General features: G+C 40.5%; 1 protein-coding gene across 5 annotated transcripts in view; it reads right to left on the bottom strand.

Moving 5' to 3' along the window:
- fermt2 (FERM domain containing kindlin 2) overlaps positions 1-22430 on the bottom strand; it is a 49689-nt gene that overhangs the window by 14517 nt on the left and 12742 nt on the right. For 3 of the 5 annotated variants that reach the window (XM_058090357.1, XM_058090356.1, XM_058090358.1), the window contains exons 3-5: positions 14795-15028; positions 4546-4674; positions 1333-1365 (exon numbers count right to left, since the gene is read on the bottom strand). In XM_058090357.1, the coding sequence (XP_057946340.1) occupies positions 1333-1365; positions 4546-4674; positions 14795-15028 (396 nt within the window). The remainder of the gene's footprint in view (positions 1-1332; positions 1366-4545; positions 4675-14794; positions 15029-22430) is intronic. The other 2 variants (XM_058090360.1, XM_058090361.1) reach the window with 1 other exon arrangement.

The raw sequence follows: 22430 nt of genomic DNA, 5'->3' as shown, positions 1-22430 counted from the left end.
CTAGTATAACTAGTCATCTAAAAATAGTGAGAAAACTTTGAGCTACTATAGGGGTGTCCAAAGTGCAGCCTGGGTCCCATTTGCAGCCCACGGCTGGTTTTATATTGACCTGTAGTTCTGAAAATATCTAAAATGGTGAAAAGGGAAAAAAACTCAAAGTCAAAATATTAACAGACAAAAGTGTAAAAAGTAGAAAAAAGTGTACATTTATGAGAATAACGTTGCATTATTATGAGGAAAATAAGGGAATAAAGTCATGATTACAAGAAGAATACCAAGAAGTTGAAATAGTTGGATAATTCAATATTTTTTTTTTTTAAACAAAACAGGTGTAATTTAATGAGAAGAAAATCTGAATACTGAGGGGAAAAAAGTCATGTTCTAATGAGGATAAACTTTTTATTTTATAAGGGAAAATAATGTAATTTTAGTAGTACAGAGTTGAAATATTAAAGAAAAATTTTATTTTACAAAAACTTGTAAAACAAAGAACAAAAACTTTTGTTTTTAGAATATTAGGGTGGGGTGAAAAGATATAATATAGGAATATTATTATTCATTCATTCATTTTCTACCGCTTATCCTCACGAGGGTCGCGGGGGGTGCTGGAGCCTATCCCAGCTGTCTTCGGGCGTGAAGCGGGGTACACCCTGGACTGGTGGCCAGCCAATCACAGGGCACATATAGACAAACAACCATTCACACTCACATTCATACGTATGGACAATTTGGAGTCGCCAATTAACCTTGCATGTTTTTGGAATGTGGGAGGAAACCTGAGAACCCGGAGAAAACCCACGCATGCACGGGGAGAACATGCAAACTCCACACAGAGATGGCCAAGAGTGGAATTGAACCCTGGTCTCGTAGCTGTGAGGTCTGCGCGCTAACCACTAGACCGCCGTGCCGCCCCGGAATATTATTATATCAACACAAATTTACATTGATTATTTAAGAGGAAAGTAGAAATATTTGGAAAATGGGGGAAAAAAAATCAATTTTTTTTTAAACCGACATCACAAAGCTGAGGTGTGTTTTTTTTTCCTCAAAATATACAATATATGTTGCTTTACAAAATATCAAATTGTCCCTTGCTTCCTTTCATTTTTCAGTGTGGCCTTCTCTGGAAAAAAAATTTGGACACCCCTGAGCGACTTTACTATTACTGTTGTAATCTTTTATCATGTCATTTGTATTTGCCTTGGTATAGCCAGATGGTTACGGATGTCAGGTGACCTCAACAAACCAGCAGTGGGGGGAGGGGGGGAGGCAATGGTGAAGAAGCATTGCAGAAGAAGACAAAAAAAAAAGGAATAGTAGGGAAAAGCTTACCTTTGACAGGTCCGATGTGTATGATCTCAGAGGCTAGGGTGAAAAGAGAAAGGAAGGGAAAATAGAAGGAAAGTAGAGGGATGGGAACAGACAATCAATGGGATTATTGGGGAGACTTTTTTTAAAGGATGGAAGGAGGTGAAAGGAAAACAAGTATGAGAAGATCTTCGTCATTTTAAGGTGTTGGCATGGGAAGTCCACCCACTGAAGAGTCAAAACAGGCGAGGTGCCGGACAACTTGACCCAGCCATGCCGTTTAAAGTGACAGTCCCAAGTGTCTGACAAAATATATGAGCACAGCAATGCATTCTCAGGCTGCTTTTTTTTAATGTTCTTGGCGCTTGTGTACGTGAGGTTTTCTAAAAATGAGACAGAGAGATAAAGGGTGAGGTTTTGGGTAGTCTCCTTGTGGAAACAATTGGTCATATACTTATTATATGATCTCAGCCTAGCCACATACCAGCCACATTATTTGTGACACTATCTGATTTGTGCATAGTATGTATGTCTGTCTGTCTGTACCACCATATCATTAAATCTTTTCAAGCATAAAGCTCTTTGGAATGAATTTTATTGGGAAACCCTATACAAGAGCTGTCATTGATTCCACCAGCGTAAATGCTACAGTGTATGTTTAACAGTACAATGGTAATGGTAATGGTTTTATTTCATTTGAACATGCATCAGATTACAATTGAGTGCATCCCATAATCAGTTCACAGTTCCACATGTCCAAAAGGAGTAGGAAGAAGCAAAGCTTATTAAATCCTACCCCTCCGTCTGGTACTTTTACAATCAGTAACTGTTACATTTGTTCACTTCCTGCTTTCCATAACACAGTTTAAGGTTTTTTGTTTTTTTTTAAATAATATACCTCGTACTGAAGTACGAGGTGATATGACCATCCAATGACATAATGGGTACCATAGTAAGTGTCAATATAGTGATATATATAGCACGTCATTGTATTGTATTTAGCAAACATCAACTGCTTGTATTGTTTCTTGAATTGGCTCATCGTTGTGCATTGTTTGAGGTCCTTACTCAATCCATTCCATAGTTTGATTCCACATACTGAAATGCTATGGCTTTTTAACGTAGTTCTAGCATAGAAGTGTTTCAAATGTAGTTCTTCCCTGAGATCATATTTCTCCTCTCTTGTAGAGAAGTATTGGCTGACATTTTTAGCTAATTGGTTGTTTTTAGCCTTAGCATTATTTTCGCTGTTTGAAGATTAACTATAGCAAGTTTAGCAGCAAGTTTAAGTATTTGTGATTTTAGAAATAAGGAGTTAGTATACTCTCTGTAGGCGGCATTATGAATTATCCTTACTGACCTTTTTTGCAGTGAGTGAGTGAAGATTAATAGTTATTACCCCATATTTCCACACAATAAGTAAGATATGGTAGAACTAGACTGTGTTTGGATAGTCGAAATATAACAAAATCATGTCTGAATATAAGAAACTAAATATTCAATAAGACGACAAAATGAACCCATTCAACTACTGCAAATGTTCTGATTAATTCAATACAGAGTTGATGATGCTGTTAATGCTAGCTGAGCAGTTACCGCTATTACAACATTGGTTGGCGCTCCGTTATGCAATATACTAAAAATGAGCCATGTGGTCAAAAAGAGCTTTGTTTTGCTTTCCACTACTATAAAAAAAGTCAATTAAACTGTTTAATAACGCATACACACCATACAATATACAAATAAATGCCATGGTTGTAATTACAGCATTTTGTCGTCAAGACAAAATTGGCATTAAAAGCTGTGGCTATAGGCAACCTCTTGATGTAGTTTTTTTTTTTTTTTATTAAGGCCCAAGATGGCAGTACCTGCATTTGAAGTATCATGAGTAGTATTCATCTACCTCTACGTGCGCTATTCATCTGTTGATGTGAAACTCGCTGTTAATGCTAGCTCAGCAGTTTGCTCCTTCCTGCTATTACAACACTGGTTCTGTTGCTGCTGTGTTGTGAGATATACATGTATAAAATGTACCATGTGGTCAAAAAGAGCTACGCTTTCCTTTACACTTTCTGATGCACTCAGTTTTATTAGAGTAAAAAACTATTATTTATTAGAAATGACTGTTAAATCAAATCAAATAATAATTGTTATAAAAAAATAATGTATCCCTGTCATCTTTGCGGTTTAGGTAAATAAACGTCTCTGTTGTAATTACAGCATATTATATTCCAGTAGTTTGTTGTCTAAAGAGGACCAAAATGATGTGAGCTATGTGACGTTGATTAATTTCAACGCGACATGGTGATGGAAACAGGAGGTCAGAACAATCAGAGAGTGATTCTAGCAACTCTAGCAACAGCTAAAAAGGAAATGCCCATCCCTGTGATATACAGTATGCCCTACATTAGAGTAAGAAGGGAATAGTTGGAGTTGGCTGGTGTTGTGATTGCATCGCTTCCTCTCCTCGGGGAGGCCTTGTGATTCTAATCAGGAGATCCAAGCAAAAAGGCCAGGCCCCTTGCACACATGGGACGGAATAACGCCTAGCAATTTGGCCATGCAATACACTCTCCAGCTATAGCATGTGATCTGATAGGGGATTCTTCACATTCTTGCTGTAAGCGGTCCTTGGCACCATTAAAGAGTGTGAGGGAAAAAATAACATGTCTATATATCCATCACAGAATGGCGCCCGACCGTTTGGGTGTTGGTGCCTTAAATCATGTTTTTGGAGGTGATTGCACATGAAATACATGATCTTTTGCTATGTTGATGGAGGGAAAGTTTTGTCATCCCGCTGTTGTTGTGCATGCTAACTGTGAAAGCAATGCAGCCTGTTGTCGTCTGCTCCTCCCTGCCCACTTGGTCGTAACTCAGCACTCGCTGGCTGAAGGAAAGGAAGAGGGAGGAAGGTGGGGGTTGCGCGGCCTGGTTAAAATGGCAGCGTGACCAACTATGTGTGGAATCCCAACCATCCTTCATGCTCCCTGCCAAGGAATTGAGAGCCAGGTCTGCAGAGGCCACACAGGGCTTCAGGCTAACAACCAGAATTGTGGTTCTCTGGTTGCAAGGTGTATCTTAGCGGTTTTCGAAGACAAGTTCAAAATTTGACACATAGAATGAACACAGAACCACCATGGCAACCATCACAAGCTCCGCTGTGAGCAAATTGTATTAGTCTTTTGATTAAAATGCACCAATATTTCAATTAACCAATTTTTCATGGTGCCTTACCTGATCCAGGGGTTAGCAATGGACCCTCTAGCTCCAGATCGGCTTCTTCTGCCTCCTCTAACTTTTTTTTCTTCTTTTTAGGATCGCGTGGCTTGCGGAGTAGAGATAACTCCTCTGGGTGGCGGATATCTGGAACGAGAAAGGGAGTCACAAATGTCATTGGTTGTCAATACTTGAAATGGACGTAATTTCAGGACCTTAATGCACACTGGTATGTAAGCAATACCCATTAAATTTAAAAAGGGGAAAAAAAAAAGATTTGTATAAATATAGGCCTTACCAGAAAGATTTTAACTTTGAATTACATAAATGCTTTTTCCTACAGAGTGTCAAAGACTGCAGGGAACACAGCTAGTTAAACAGTAGCCTGTTAGAAAAGTCATTCACCGTCTTCGTCCTTCTCCTGAAAACTGAAAAACCACTCAAGTCGTCATCTTCAGCACCGCAATTGTTTGTATTTTATAATTATAATTAATTTTTTTTACAGTGTGTGCCCTTATATTCTGCATAACACACACCCACACACACCCTATAAAACCGCAGAACTTTTCAGAAAACCTGGAAAAGCTCACTGAAAATCAGCATCTGAAATTAACTCTACAACTTTGGGAGGCAGAGGGGCGACTACTAATAAGATGTCTTAAAGGTTGGCATGTCTATTAGTGTCTTTATTCATGCTTGAACAATTCTGATGCCAGCAACTCGGACAGTGGTTTGTACAAATGTATGGTCAGGAATGGTAATACCCAATACCCCAGTACCCAATGGTAGAACCCAAGTAGGGTTATGACACAAAATTATTAAGAACCACTGCCATAGCAGGGCTCAACAATAACGATGTGCCGATGGCCCGGGGCAAGTTAAAACAAAATTGGGGCAAGTAAATCCAATCAGTGATATTCCCGTCGGGCAAGTGCACTTTGGCATGCCATACTGCCAAGAGTTTTTTTTAAAGCGGTTCTTGATGGGTGTTGGTAAAACACGGACTGCGTAATTCCGGTGGTAATTTGCAAACCATTCCTTGCAAATCTTGAAATGGACCAATCAGAATCGTCTATTTAGACCGCGGTCCATACTCCACAGTCCGCGTTTTACCCACACCCGTTATTGTTGGCGATCAACCAATCAGCGATGGTTTGACTAGGAAAACATCTATCATGGCGTCCCTGCCAGCATGGTCTAATTCTTCAACAACTTGTGAAGGAAAACAGCAAAAAGTGATGAACCAGTGCCTCCTAAACAAGTATTTTATTAGCGGCAGCAAATCAAATGATGGCACAGGTGAGTGAATCACATTGCTGTGACAATTTGAAGTGGTCACAATGAAACACCACCCATTAGATCCAATACCAAGTGCTGATTTTGCACAAGCTACAAAATCTAGCGCTTCCATTTCTCTGTGGATTTTTCTCACCTTTGCTTCACAAATTATTGTTTGACCATTGAGCATTTTTTTCTGGATTAAAAACACTTTACTAGTACACAAATGTGTCTATTCAATAATGTTTCATTGTGGTGCACAACTTCTAAAAGGCAAAGTGCCTAGAAGTCTCTTGACAATCCAGATTTCCATGCAACGTCATGATCTATGTAGGAAAACAACCACAAGAAATGATAATCATTTCATCTTTATTTGAGATTCTCATGTGATGCCACAAAAATTAGATGATATCATTATGGCAGTCTTTTCATTTTACATGGGGCAAGTTCGGGCAAGTAGTTCTCACCTTAAGGATTCCCCATGGGCAAGTCATTTTTGTTTTTTGTAGAGCCCTGTATAGACTACGTATTTTCTAACAAAATAAGCACAATGCTTCAGAAGAATATCACACAAAATGTTTGGAATTATTAATTATGTTCAAGAAGTAACCAACTTTCTAGTGAAACTAGGTGGTGAAAAGAAAGCTTATCTCGATTAGGAATGGACTAGTAAATGTTACAGAAGTTGTGCATTACCAAGGCCCTGGACTTTGTTTCTGTTTTGTAGGAATCTGTGTAAAGTCTACTGTGTTACATTAAATATGGACTCACTTTTGGTAACATTAGCAACATGTCTTCAAAACATTTAGCTGGGAATCATATTAAAATTGTACAGTAGAAATGGAAGAAAAGAATGTTAATGTACATACAATAGTGACAATGAGCGTAGATAAGGTAAGAAATGCAGACAGCTGTGCAAATGAGCAGTGGAAAAAAAAAAACCCTAAATCCCCTTTCTCGGGCAACCCACAAATCTTGCTTCAAGTTGTAATCCTCAACTGAGACAGGCCAGACACAACCTAAACCCCCCCCCCCTCCAGTCCGCTAACACACACACACACACACACACACACAAGTGCTATTAGGTTGCTGCTGAACAGTAGTAGAACTTTAAACATATCATAACTGTGTGTGTGTGTGTATTTGAAGAAGAGTCATGTTCACAATGTGATATAATGACTAAAACAGAGTAGCTTCTTTTTTTCACTCTGCAGCAGCGATGGTGATAGTGAGGGCGAAGGTGGGGGGGGGGGTCTTTGAATGTGTTGGGACCAGAGTACATGTGGCAAATTGGGAAGCACATCTGGATGCTCACATGGATTTAATTCTACTTGAATTAAGACCCAAACTGACATTTGAGAATCACGCAAATTACTTTTCTCCCTTCATTTACTATTATGGTAATGTGATTGAAGAAGTTGCTTAAGGAAGCATGAGCAGAGAGAGAACATCTTAGTTAGTAGGAAGGCTTGTTTGCTTTGTGTAACTAAAGCAAAAGCATTCCAGGAGTATTAAAATCTACCAGATGGGAGCTCCCTCACTCTCACTCTCGCTCTCGCTCTCGCTCCCTCCTTCCATTCTGCCTTCGCTGTAGCGTTAAAGCACAATCCCTGTGCCCTTATACAGCCATGTCAGTTGCAGGCGTGCTGCCGAGCTTCTGTCCCACCAAGCTAGGGGTCCAAAACACACACACACACATTTGCACAGACTATGTGCGTGTAAGCCACGTGGCATTTATGAATTTACTATTAAGGAATAATTGTCATACAGTCTTATTTTCCTTTATCACAAATCAGAGGGTCCTGAAGTTGTTTTTGTGGAAAAATATGCATGAGGCATAAGTCATGACAAAATAGCTTATTGCCACATTGTGTCTTTGGGAACATTCACATCAACAATGAGTTTTCAGTGAAGGTAAAAGTAATCTTTAAATGTTTGTTTATTCTTTTCAATTATAATTTATAGACATTTAAAACTATAAAAACGTGTTTGTTGACATTTTTGAGAGTCGAGGGCTGATGGCATTGTCTATGGTTGACTTCCACTTCCGGTTGGCATTTCGGTAGCAAGCTAGCTTCTTTAGTAGCTAATGCATTTTTCTGATAGAAATGAATTTAGAACAGTGGAGGACTCGTGCAGTGTATTGGTAGCATGACAAGTGTTGTTTTGTATGCAAATGTACGTAAACAAGGACACAATTTGGTGTAAATTTTCTACATTAACTGAAAAACACGCTAACCGGGGCAGACCCTAACCGAGGTTCCACTGTGATAGTCATGATATTGGGTAGGAAAAATCTATCTACAGGTACAGTTTGTCAAATCCTACTTTGAGTCGTTCTCACCTCTAGGTGTGCACAAACTACAGTTAATTATGAATTTTAAAAATAGATAATATTATCGGTTTTATTAGTTGTTGGTCTTGAGAAGCAAGAAGTGATTCGTATCAGTGTTGTATAAATATCCTACAGAATCGTGCATCCAGTGTTTTTAGTTATAAAAGGGGACCTATTAAGCTCATTTTCAGCCCTTTGTATTGAGTTGTAGACTATAGAGCAGCTACACACCACAACCAGCACAGAAAGTGTTCTACTTCTTCCAGAATCTGCACATATTCAGCTGAATTTCTTTGGATTTTGTGCATCCTGCAAAACCGATGTGTTTTAATTTCACCCATGGCCTGCCTCCAGGCACGCCCACTCTGCTGTCGTTGGTTACACTGCCGAGTGCACAGAAACACATCCGGTTTGCGCCGCTAACTGTTGCTGATAATAAACGGTGATTTCACCCACTGCCGAGTGCATATAAAGACTTCCGGTTTCTGCACCCAACTTTATGAGAGTTGATACAGCGATTTATCTTTTAAAAATGTCCGGTTTTAACATACAGCCTTATGCGTTGGATCCCGAATCCGATACGGAAGGGGAGACTATACAGTCCGAAGTTTCTCAAGAAAAGGTTACTTCAAGACGTCTCTCAATGGTAGGTAGCATTAGCATTTTAGCGGTTTTCCACAACATGGAATGTGTTTTGCCGGACAACCATCCATTTTCCATTTTCCTCTGCTTATCCGTGTCCGGGTCGCGGGGGCAGCAGTCTTAGTAGGGAAGCCCAGACTTCCCGGTCCCCGGCCACCTCCTCCAGCTCCACCAGGAGGACACTAAGGCTGAGGTATCTGGGGCGGTTAAAACGCTCCTCAGTGGCAAAGCTCCGGGGGTAAACGAGTTCCGCCCAGAATTCCTCAAGGCTCTGGATGTTGAGGGACTGTCTTGGCTGGCACATCTCTTCAACATTGCGTGGAAGTCAGGAACAGTACCTTTGGATTGACAGACTGGGGTGGTGGTCCCCCTTTTCAAGAAGGGTGACCGGATGGTGTGTTCCAACTATAGCGGGACAACCAGTGTGTAAAAAACTGGGTTAGTGCTATTAGCTTCCCCTATGCTGTAATGCTACACAAACAAGTGCTTTGTTACTTACTACTTAGACTTCCGAGTCTTCCACACAACCAAGTCATGTTGGAAAGGCGTAGGGCTTCAGCAAGTTTATCAGCTAGTCCAGATGCATAGCGGCCCATGTACACAAAACAGTCAAGTGTGAAATGCGGTTAACCGATTAAAACACATTTCTTTTGCTGGTAGGGAATCAGGACCTCCAACCACTACTGCCTGATGGTGGAGTTTTTGGAAATTTTAAACAAATGTGGTGCTAGCATTGTTAGCAAGTAAACAGCAGAGCTTGGGGGAGGACAGAGAGTTTATATATACGGAAGTCTGCCCCTCTATGACGTCGCAAAGGAACGGTTTTAACACCTGCGTTTTGAACCATCCCAAACTTCTTTTAGGGCTCAGTGCCAAATGCGCAAACCTCATTATCTGAAATTTTGACATCGTTTAATACGAGAATACATTTATAGGTATTTATAAGAAAAACAGGTCCTCTTTAACATCAATAGGGGTTACCTCCTTTTTCTGACAACAAGTTTTCATTCACATCTTCACTAACACTGTTGAAACGATGCCTTTAGAAAGGCCATGGTGCATTTTGTGTTCAGATTAATCCAAATCAGCAGTCCACCAAAGGGGAAAAGTCACATATTCTATCGATGTCTGACAATAAATTGTGTAATCTAGGAAAACTCAGACCGACAAACAAAATACCAACAAAACCACAATATACCTGGAACAGGATCGATACAGATCATATAACAGGCACATTCATTGCTGTTATACTTGGTCAAGAATTTGAATTATATGCTCAGAATCTTTCACGATCTGGTGAGAAAAAGTTTGCCACATACTTGGAGCCTGAGTGTAGCTTACAAAAAAAATATGGTCCATTAGCAGAAGTGACACCTGAATAAGACTCAACCATCCATCCAGGAGTCTTGCGGGAATAAGCAGAGCTGAGGGCTTGACTGAGAGCCAACAAAGCAGTGCTGGAAGATGATGTGCTCCTTTGGAAGACATGGTTCACTGCAGCACACAACAATGGCGTAGACAGTCACATTCTGAATTCACAAAGAAATAGACAGACAGACCCTAAACGGACTAAAAAGAGGGGTGAGTTCTTCTGATGGTAGTTTCCTTATGTACCTCACAGGTACTCACATCTATTTTTTTTATGGAGGATAGGTCAAAAGCCACAAGAAACAACAAGAGAGTTATAAAATAAAACTCCTATCATCCTGATAGAAATCCTCCAAAACATAAGGGCATCACCACGTTGACAAGTGGCGATAAAAAAATCCCTCCAAGGAAGAAACCTCAAACAGCCACAGAATGTCCTTAAAATGTTATTTAAAGAAGCATTGAATCCCCCGCATCAAGAAAGAAGTGAAAAGGACGAGCAAAAAGGCTGATAATGCTTGTTAAAACTGCACTCGAGAAAGAAAAAGCACATTGTTATGACAACAGTAGTCTGCCAAGACATCACTTGGCAGACCGTAAATGTGCTAAACCACCGAAGCAATGAAATACTTGATTGCAATATTTTTTTACCTAACATCCAAAGCAAACATTGTATGATTCTAGTTACAATGTCTGGAGAAATACATTATGCATCAAAAGTTGTACCAAAACACTTGCAATGGAGTCAACAGCTATCACCGCCTACTAGTTAGCACGCTAGTGGTTATACTGCTGATATCATCGTTTAACATCACATTGGTTACTCAATGTATGAGTCTGACTCACTGTGTCATACAGTAAAAGAAATAACGCTATAACCATCACAAGGAAACAGGTAGATGACTACTACTCGTGGAGGATAACAACATTGGTAATGGTAATGGTTTTATTCATGGATTTATATCAGATTACAATTGAGTGCATCACATAATCAGTTCACAGTTCCACATGTCCAAAAGGAGTAGGAAGAAGCAAAGCTTATTAAATCCTACCCCTCCATCTGGTACTTTTACAATCAGTAACTGTTACATTTGTTCACTTCCTGCTTTCCATAATACAGGTTAGGGTTATTTATTTATTTATAATAATGCACCTTGCACCGAAGTACGAGGTGATATGAGCATCCAATGCCATAATGGGTACCATAGTGCGTGTCAATATAGTGATATATATAGCACATCATGACTGGTTCAAGACTCTTCATCCTTGTATTTAGCAAACATCAACTGCTTGTATTGTTTCTTGAATTGGCTCATCGTTGTGCATTGTTTGAGGTCCTTACTCAATCCATTCCATAGTTTGATTCCACATACTGAAATGCTATGGCTAGCATAACGTAGTCCTAGCATAGAAGTGTTTCAAATGTAGTTCTTCCCTGAGATCATATTTCTCCTATCTTGTAGAGAAGTATTGGATGACATTTTTAGGTAATTGGTTGTTTTTAGCCTATTTTAGCCCTATGCATTATTTTAGCTGTTAGCTATATCAGCAAGTTGAAGTATTTGTGATTTTAGAAATGAGGAGTTAGTATGTTCTCTGTAGGCGGCATTATGAATTATCCTTACTGACCTTTTTTGCAGTACATTTAGCGAGTGAAGATTGCTTTTATAGTTATTAGCCCATATTTCCACACAATAAGTAAAATATGGTAGAACCAGAGAACAATAAAAAGTGTGGAGTGATTTCTGATTGAAAACAAATTTTGCTTTGTTCAATACTGAAATATTTCTGGCCACCTTATGTTGTATATTTGTAATATGAGGTTTCCAGCTCATATTTTCATATATTGTGATCCCCAGAAATTTATTTTCGTTCACCCTCGTTCAACATTAACTCTAAACATGTGCTTGAGCATTCTATTTACAAAATGAATAATGTTACATGTCTCCAGTAAATGTAGTTGCTGTTTAATGTTCTCATGAGTAGTACAAGAGTCTACTCATGACAGCCTCTTCCTTGAAGCAAGCTACAGTGCTTTCGACCATCTCCCAGGGTGTGTTAGTGGCACTTAGACTAAACTCTGATGTCAAGTACGGGGCCACAACACAACGGTGCTGCAGGCTCCAAATGCACAAATTTGGGACCCCTGCATTAGTGGTACATTCCTTCGACTTGTCAGACCTCTTTGACACAGTGATTGTGCAAACACAGCGCCGACAGTAGGGCAACGTTGACAAACATGGAGTATGATGCACAATTTCTTATGTAGTCCTTCACATTTCCAAACAAATGCGACCTGTTAATATGAACACGAAGCGTCTGGAGAGTGAGGTGCACACGCATTTCTGTGTGTTTACAGGAGTAGTTGCTGCAGTGTGTGCGCTAATGACGTGCGATACCATTAATTTCGCCAGGTTTTAAACATCCAAGGCCAGGTCCTAGTATTACAAAGTACCCTTACACATACATGACATTCTGCCTCTGATACTACCTCAGAAAACATGAAATAGGAGGACCTTCTTCCATTTCAAAAGCAATGCAGACTAAAGGCAGCTTTTATAGGCAATGCAAACAGCGAAGTTGTTGCATGAGGTGTTTAAGTAGAGCAACCTGACTCTTGTTGACTCTTAAGTGTTGGGGTTGTGGGAGGAAAAGTCTCCTTTTGTGGCACTTTTGGGCTCCCAGGTCTAGTCATGTGTTAGTCACTTGTGAAGACTACATTTCGTGTGGTCGCTTACTCGCAGGAAGAGGTAAACAACCTCCTGCTGGCAAAGGGTTGAGTATTGAGCGGGGGGGCTGGCGTTGTGGAGTGACTGAAGTCAGTCCAGGACGTCTAGAGAGGAGAAGCTGACGTCTAAATGACTCTTAATGGACAAATGGGCGAGGACACAATTGTAATTAGTGACGGATCTGTGGTTTATGTGGAGAGCTGTATTGTTGAAACTCATGTTAAACCAAACATTACAGTTATAGTATGGATGAATTTAAAATTCCAAAGATGGCTTCATCTGGTGGTATTGTCTTGCTACTCATGGGCCACTTCCTAATGCAGCATGGGATGTAAAGCTACCAAATGGAAAAAGGTCAAACCAGGGGTGGAACTGAGCAATTTCACACATTAAAGCATAGCGAGTAACAGGCTGTGATGAACATGGGAGCTCTTCTAAAACTGGGAGTGTTTTTTCCGTATTCCTACTCTCATGAATGGAAGTCCTGTTAAAAGACGTTGGCTGGTGATAACAATAATATAGCTAGAATATAAAAAAAAAAAGCTGGAAGTGACGTTACTTTTGGTTTACATTGTAGAAAAGGAGCTTGGTGCCAACTGAAAAAAAACAAAAAAGGCACATTCACCCCTGAATTTGGCACTGAACCAATAACACACAGCCAAATCTCACAACAATTTGGTATGCAACAGGTCTGCCAAAAGAAATTTGTCTGAAATTTCTAAGCTAAAATAGAGCTATTCCTGAAACAAGTAGACACACTGATTGGGAATGAAGCTACAGGCTCGTTTCTCTCCCTCTGTCCTTGCCAGTGCCTCCCGTAAAACAACCCCTCTGGATAGCTGCAAAAATGTCTCTTTTCATGCTATCAGAAAATAATATGCTCCAGTCCTGCCAATTTGCCAAATTGAGTGCTACCTGGAGAGGTCAGTAAAAATAGAAAGCCTGCCACATGATCCTGCCTGGTGAACCTGGCCCAATGACATGGACACAACAGGTGTGTCGTGACCCTGAATGATGGACAGATTTATAAGGGGAAAAGCCCACTGGAGACAGTGACTTGAGTCCAAAGAAAAGTGGGCGTTAGCAGGTTAAGGGTATGTGAACTTTGACTCAGAGGCGTCAGAAGGGATAGCAGTGCTCAGGATGACGGATATCAATAGAATTTGTGCCCATGACCCTTGGAAGTACTGCTGATTTTGATCATTCCGAACGCAAAATGCAGCCATGGCCTTTCTAATGCAATTGCTCCTCCCACCAGTTACTAATGCAAACTCTGCGTAGATTAAATAATTAGAACAACTCCCGAGTAAACCGCAAATGCAAAGCCCACGCTTTGCTTTCTGATGCACAAACGTGCAACATAGATGTCATATAATTAATGCAATCCTTCCTCCCAATAGTAGCCACTATTACCTAACATAAATAACATAAATAACAAAAAAAAAAAACACCATAAACTACAAATTCTAGCCAAACAGTATGATTGGACATGCACCAGGACAAGCACGTAACATAGATGTTGTATGATGTCATATTAGCAATAATAATAATAATAATAATAATAATAATAATAATAATAATACTACACCTCCCTGCACAATAGTGAGTAAACTGAAAATGAACCACAAATCAGGAAGCGTTGCCATGCAGGTCAGTCCACCTTGATAGATGGTGTGTCTTTTGTATGATTTCTACTTGCTTGTTTTAAATCGGAGCCAAACTGATAGTTTGTGTTTACTAAACATGAGAGCAAGACGAGATGGAGCCCCGGTTCCAAGGACGTGACTCCTGAGAAAACAGTGCACTACCAGTCGGAGGCGCTGAGTAAGGATGTTGGGTAAACATAACGGATTGCCAATAAATTAAAAAAAGGAGAAGGATCTAAGAAGAGGGATTCTACCATGATTCCACTTACTGAACGTCTTGCAGATGTCGGAGACGGCCTTGAAGACGCGGTCAGAGAAGTTGACCTTGACCTTCATGTGCTTCATGTTAGGCAGCTGGAGGCGCAGGAGCTTGTGCTGTGGTGTGAAGAGGAGGCGGGCGTCGGCTTGGATGCCGTACTTGTCCAGTGTCCAGTGGGTTTTCAGCAGCCATGTCTTCTTCTTCTCCCACCACAGAGCATGGTCCGACCAGTCCTTCTTTACATCTGGAGATAAGAACATGATATTAGAATGAGAACATAGCAATCACAGCAGGAGTAATTCCTTTAAAGTAAGGTTGAGTGATATTTTTTTATATATCCGTGTACCGGTATATATTCTTCCAATAATAAGAAAATGACTTATAAACGTAAACAAGCCGAGTGCATGACTGTGGGCCACGGCAGCTATATAAGATTCTCATCGTGAGAAGGAACGTTTGTGTGGATGTAATCCTGGCACAAAATTATTATAAACACAAAATAATCCCCTCCTGACCTAAACAGGTTGAAATGGCGATAAACGGCGGCAAAAGTTGGCTGAATCTCCTCTTACAGAGCGTGAATAGAAGCTAGCAGGGGTTAGCTTGGTTTGCAAACATGTTTGGTTGTGCAACTCAGGTCCTTTAATACAGTGGCAGATGACGACGTGCAGGTTGTGAGTGAAATAATACGAGAAGCAAATTTATTTCTGAAACCACCCCTTTTTAGGATAAATAAAATGTTCTCCACGCACACGGAACACACTTTCGCGAAATAAGAACGCCGTTTGCCCCTTGTATGTGTACACAAAACAAGAGTGACTCCAAGAAACAATACAAGCAGTTGATGTTTGCTAAATACAAGGATGAAGAGTCTTGAACCAGTCATGATGTGCTATATATATCACTATATTGACACTTACTATGGTACCCATTATGTCATTGGATGCTCATATCACCTCGTATTTCGGTACGAGGTGCATTATTAAAAAAAAAAAAACCTTAAACTGTATTATTGCTCTCTGGTTCTACCCTATCATACTTATTGTGTGGAAATATGGGCTAATAACTATAAAAGCAATCTTCACTCGCTAAATGTACTGCAAAAAAGGTCAGTAAGGATAATTCAAAATGCCGCCTACAGAGAACATATTTACTCCTTATTTCTAAAATCACAAATACTTAAACTTGCTGATATAGATCATCTTCAAACAGCTAATATAATGCATAAGGCTAAAAATAACCAATTACCGAAAAATGTCATCCAATACTTCTCTACAAGATAGGAGAAATATGATCTCAGGGAAGAACTACATTTGAAACACTTATATGCTAGGACTACGTTATGCTAGCCATAGCATTTCAGTATGTGGAATCAAACTATGGAATGGATTGAGTAAGGACCTCAAACAATGCACAACGATGAGCCAATTCAAGAAACAATACAAGCAGTTGATGTTTGCTAAATACAAGGATGAAGAGTCTTGAACCAGTCATGATGTGCTATATATATCACTATATTGACACGCACTATGGTACCCATTACAAGGTGCATTATTCAAAAAAAAAATAAAAATAAAAAAACCCTAAACTGTATTATGGAAAGCAGGAAGTGAACAAATGTAACAGTTACTGGTTGTAAAAGTACCAGATGGAGGGGTAGGATTTAATAAGCTTTGCTTCTTCCTACTCCTTTTGGACATGTGGAACTGTGAACTGATTATGGGATGCACTCAATTGTAATCTGATGCATGTTCAAATGAAATAAAACCATTACCATTACAAGACTCAGCCGAATTAAAATTTTATATGATTTTATATTGTTATACTGTGATACATCCCAAAAATATGGTGATATATGCTAAGGTCTACAGTCTACAGACATCAGGGTGCAAAATGTCAACCAAATGTGTGTCCCCCCAGGGCAGAAGATCACATGTGGGGGTCTTCTGAAGAATATTTGTAAAGTCAAAGTGTCAGGGAGGAGAACAGTGGGTATGTGTCAGCTTGTGCGACACAGAGGGGCTATCGGGTTCATACCTGCCTCTTTGTTGCAAAGTCACACTCTGATCCCTGGAGAGCAGAGACAAGCCACCCAAAACCCCACATTGCTTCCAGGCTGTAATGACAGCATAGCACTGCTCTCATTGTACGAGTACCTATGGGATTTGGAGGCAACTCAAAGCAGCTGTTTGGCCAATCACCTCACTCTGGTTTCGATACCAGCAGCATGATGCGCTAAAGTTCTGTTTCAGATGTCAACCAAGGCTTTGAGTTTTAATGTACTTTGCTTCTAGTTGTGATGTCATTACTCCAGCATTTTTTTTGTTTTGTTTAATGGCAGAGTGGTGTCTCATTTCCTCCACCCACGTCTTCTTTTAGACACTGTCCAGCCGATCCCTGCAGGTTTTTCTCCTCGCTCACTGAGTCACTGCTCAGACTCAGACATCAGTTTATTAAATCATCCTTTAATCAGTTTGTGTGCGATACTGTAGCTGCGCCAGCAAGTGTGCTTTAAGGGCTCTTGAAGGTAAAATGTGTTGCAATGGCAGAAGGAATCAAAAGCAAAACAAACTTACAACAGGAAGACTTACTGTATTAGTGAGTGAAACAGAAGTAACAAATTAAAAACCTAAAAGTAATTATATGGGCAATCAAGCAGACTACTTCATACCTACTAAAAGTTTTGTGCAATTCTTTGGGACCACATTCGACCATTCGCCAGGTTGATGCCATCAAGGTCACTTTCTCACATAAAGGGTTAGTTCGGAAATTTTTGGTCCGCAACAGAGTTGACCGTCTTCAGGAGGGGAAACAAACTCATTCAACAGGAATATCTGTCTGAAAGCACCCTTAAATGTTTTCTTGCATCTCATAACGGTCCCACTTATTGCAATATCATCCAGGAAGCACCCCAAGAACCCTATTTAAATGCATGGTTCCATGGAGCTCAAGCCCAATGAGAATCAGACAAGAGTAGTTCATTATCATTCAAGGCTGAACACATTGGATGAAATGTGGCACTGCATCTACGTGACTGCAGGAAAAGAACAAACGGGAAACCTCACTGCACAGCACTGCATGTTGTTTTCCACGGTAAATAGCAACGACTGACTCATTGCTCGTTCTGAAAGGAAAATATGACAAAGTCCTCTTGGAAGTGACTCAATGGCGATCTCCTTGGTGCCATGGTAACCTAAATCCTTACAAAAAAGGGGGCATCCATATGAACTGTTGACACCCTCCTTGAGATCCCATCTAAAGGATGAATGAAAAGGGATTAGAGCTTGGTGAACCGACAGATTGTTCTGCTCAGGATCAGGAAACAAGACCGCTGTGATGCCAGGCCGAGGAAGAGATTACACCGGTGATTAGGACTGGCAAGAAAGTTCAACAAGAGTGTGGCCACCAACCTTTCAATGTGGATGTCATTGCGGGGGGGCCCCCTTGCGCCTGTGTCAACTGCATTGATGGGGATCTTGGCGCGGGGGTGGAGGGGGGGGGCTTATTTGTGAAGCTGTTGGTTCCACACAGTTTACGGCGCAAACACTTGGTAGCAGAGTGAAAACATTCCAAAGCTTTCTTTTAAGGGGCCTTGTGTGCATTACTCTAGCGGCATGGGGTCTAACTGTCATCGCCACTTCCTGATTCCTCAGCTGTGCACATCTCCAACTTGCGAGGTAGCATCGGAGAAACGGCTTTTGTAGCACGACTATAACTGGAGGTCAGAAGGAAAACTTATTTTTTCATGCATTTTTTTTTTCTTGAACAACTATGTGATTTCTGGCATCTGAGCATGCACTCACTCCTCACCACAGACCAAATTCTATAGAAATGTTCTCATAGTAAGTATAGTAAGTCTACGTAAACCACAATGCTGACTGTGGAGACATGGCTGCACATCTCACTTATCCTTTATGTCAGAGGTCTCAAACTCAATTTACTTGGGGGCCACTCGAGCTAGGGTCTGGGCAAGACTAGGCCGCATCAGGTTTTCCAAAAAAAAAAAAACGCATTTATTAAAAACAGAAAAATTAATAAACTTTGCTTTGGTTCCAATTTTCTACAATAAAAGCTCTGATAAAACATTCCACTGTTCTCAAATATCTTAATTTTTATTTTTCTACACAAAATAAGATGAAAAATAAATAAACAAGAATAAAGAAAATCAATCAGTAATAAATAAATACAATAATAATAATAAAACAGCAAATAATAAAAACTTAAGAAACCAAATATAGTTGGTGGGTAGACAAATTATTATTTTCAGATTAAAATGAACAAAGCATTATTAGAGCCCTGTAGACATGACAAAACACGACTATAGTCACATTTATACTCTTTTTATTTACAACATATTGCGCAACTGCAGGGTCTTGAGACACATGCTAACTCGCAAACTAGAGAGCTAGCGACCTAAACGGTAGCCTTCAAGTTATTTCCTTTCAACTTAAATAGCCAAAAACTTACCACTTCCACACGGATAGGGAGGATAACTATTAACAGTTATTTAACCTTTAACATGAACATTAATCCAACGTAATAATTTTTTCTGGGTACATGATACCATACGGCATCCATATCAAACTTGCGCGGGCCGCACTATCATTAAACTTTCATATCAAGGCGTGGGCCTCAAACTAGTGTCCTGCGGGCCACATTTGGCCCGCGGGCCGCGTGTTTGAGACCCCTGCTTTATGTGCTCACTTCTGACTGGTCCCCTAACCCACCAAAAAGCTAACTGGACAAAACCTTCTTACCTCCTACCTTCCCATCAAGCCTTACTGGACAGGCTCTTTCGACAACGAGTAGGTAACTTAATCCACACAAAATGGGAGGGAGAGCGGGCATATCCCGGCTAAAAATACAGCCTGCCAAGCCTGACGTAATGCGGCAGCCTAAGTAATTGGGTGCATTAAATGTGGGCCCGCAATCCCATCGTGATGAGAGTGTGTGTGTGTGTGTGTGTGTGTGTGTACAAGGAGGACCTAGTACAAGACGAGAGACGGGGAAGCAGAATGGCAAGGCGTTGCTTTATGACCTCTGCAGGACGTGAAAGATGATACAAAGATTGAATGCGCAAGCACTTGCTAAAGAGCTTGGTGTTCTTATTCATCCATTAACTACATTAGGTGTGTGTTTGTGTGTGTGTGCACACGCTTTAACAAGCTAAATTAATCCATAAATTCTGGTAAAGCGATTTATTTTTATTCAACACCATCACCATTGTTGCTGCTCTCAACCACGATTGCTTCTTCTGCTTTGTACAGCGACCTCACTCAGATGCACCGATTATTAAAACGATATGGATTGATTTAGGTGTCCCATTACCAGCCCCTTTGGTTCCGCTTTGCATTCTATCCAAGTCAGAGTGTCTATGGCGTTTACGTTGAAAGATGCTGTTGTTTGTGGAAGCTTGGGGGAGGGGACAAGAGGATGGACTGCTGGAAGGGGCACAGGCAATGAAGAACATATTGGAAAGGACAAAGAGAAAAAGGAGAAATGAGGACAACCGGACAGAGGGGGATCAATAAGACGAGTCATTCGGGAAATGAATGCTTTTTCTTTGGCTTTTTCCACCCCCAACACTCATTCCAAACAAAGCAGCCTCTGTGATATTTGACCAGAGCCATACAGGCAGAGTGTTCGATGCAGCCACTGCACAGGTGTACCTAATGTTGTGGCCAGTCGATCGGCTACTGTTACCGCTGTCTGTGTACCTCCAACTGAAAAGTTAACAACACAATTCTTATATTGTAAGTATTACACCTGTTTTATGATGACTTCATGGAAGAAGACAAAAATACATTTCAAGGAAAATAGTGCCAGTTCAGTGTGCATCCCACCTCTTGCCCAAAGTCAGCTGGGATGGGCTCTAGCATACCCTCACGACCCTGGTGAGGATAAGTGGCAGAAAAAAATGGATGGACGGATGGATGGGAAATAGCACTCATGCTGCCCTTGATGCATACGTGACTGACGTCACACAAGCCCACGTACGTTACGAGACAATTTTACCGAGTAACATTAGATACAAACCGCAATAGAGGCGAGCTGAAGAAGACCTAATAAAATGGCGGCAGTGTGACCAACCCAACACAAGCCGTTTTTAACTTGCCAATGGCTGGCCAATCACAAAGCGTGAAAAGTGAATACATAATGAGCATTTTCTTTAAACATGAACACGGATAATGACGAAATGTACTCATTCCAAACTCGTATCCGGCATCCAGCTCGTCACTAGTAATTGGTTCCAGACTCCAGCGCAATAAGTTAATTTCCCCAAAGTAGGATTCAATATAAAATGGAATATGTTATCATTATTCAAGCCTTCTAGACATGAAATAACACCCATATAGTCACCTTTACATTTGTATGCAATGAAAGATCTTGTGGCCTCCAATCATTATAACATGAATGTTTTGTTTTTGCCTCTGTCTATCATAGCAGAGGGTTCGATTTTCAGCCAGGGTTGCGTCAGGAAGGGCATCCGGTCAAAAGTATTAATGCGATGACAATGTGGTGACCCCTGACAGGGGAAAGCCGAAAGTGAAACAAACTCAGTGTAATCGCTATTTCATTGACAGTCACCTGAGTCCCGAAGCAAAACACAGGCCTTGTGACATCGACAGATAAGACTAGACAAAAGTTTCCAGCAACTTAGTGCTTGCACACACAAACAAACACACACAATATAATATTTACATTATGGTTTTTTTTGTTTTTGTTTTTTTTTTTTAAAAAAAGATCCAGTGGCTTTGGAGGGTGGTGAAGCATAAAAGCCAAGTTCAAACTTTCAGCATTTTGAGCTGATAAAACCTTGACAATGGGTGTGGTTTCTATGGTGACTTTAGCTTGACGCGACAGTGGTAGTTGTGCGAGACTGGAGGCTTGTTTTCATACACAACACAGACACTCATATCTGCAGGTTTGTCGGCTTAATTGAGGCATAGAGTTCGTAACAAGGAACCAGCATAACACGGCAGTGTTAGGCCACATTGAAAACCTAATGTCAACAGCCTTTAGGTCTCCACTGCAAGATAGGATCAACACCAGATCATCAACATGGATACAGCAGCTCAGGTGAAGACAGTATCTGTGTTTCACAAATGCAAACACACGACAGGATAAGCGTGGCTGATGGAAGTGATACGAAAGCTGGGCTGAAAGCAGTGAAACTGGTTGTGAGTCATATTTCTTATTCCAGACCCAATACCATTAAAGCCAAAGTGATCTCCGTTCACGGCCTGCACCATGTATAACTAACTATAGGGTGCCAGAAAATGCTGCTTCCATTGGGAATAGAACCAGAAACGATAAAAGCAAGTTAATTAGGCTTGTGATGTGTGTCAGTAAGATCTCAGAAGGTCATGGTTAGAGTAGAAAGTGCCTAGGGACATTATGTTAATTAAGCATTGATTATATTGTTACTAGTGGTTCCCCATGGACGTAAGTCAGTCATTCTAAAGCAGGGGTCTCAAACACGCGGCCCACGGGCCAAATGTGGCCCACAGGACACTAGTTTGAGGCCCCCGCCTTGATATGAAAGTTTAATGTTAGTGCGGCCCGCACTATATTTATATTATATATATTTTATATTATTATATTTATTTATTACTGATTGATTTTCTTTATTCTTGATTTGTTTA

This window comes from Doryrhamphus excisus, chromosome 13 (genome assembly GCF_030265055.1).
Source record: "Doryrhamphus excisus isolate RoL2022-K1 chromosome 13, RoL_Dexc_1.0, whole genome shotgun sequence".
In the NCBI taxonomy this organism is placed as follows: domain Eukaryota; kingdom Metazoa; phylum Chordata; class Actinopteri; order Syngnathiformes; family Syngnathidae; genus Doryrhamphus; species Doryrhamphus excisus.
Note: the sequence above shows the minus strand (reverse complement) of the source record. Positions and strands in the feature narration are given on the sequence as shown.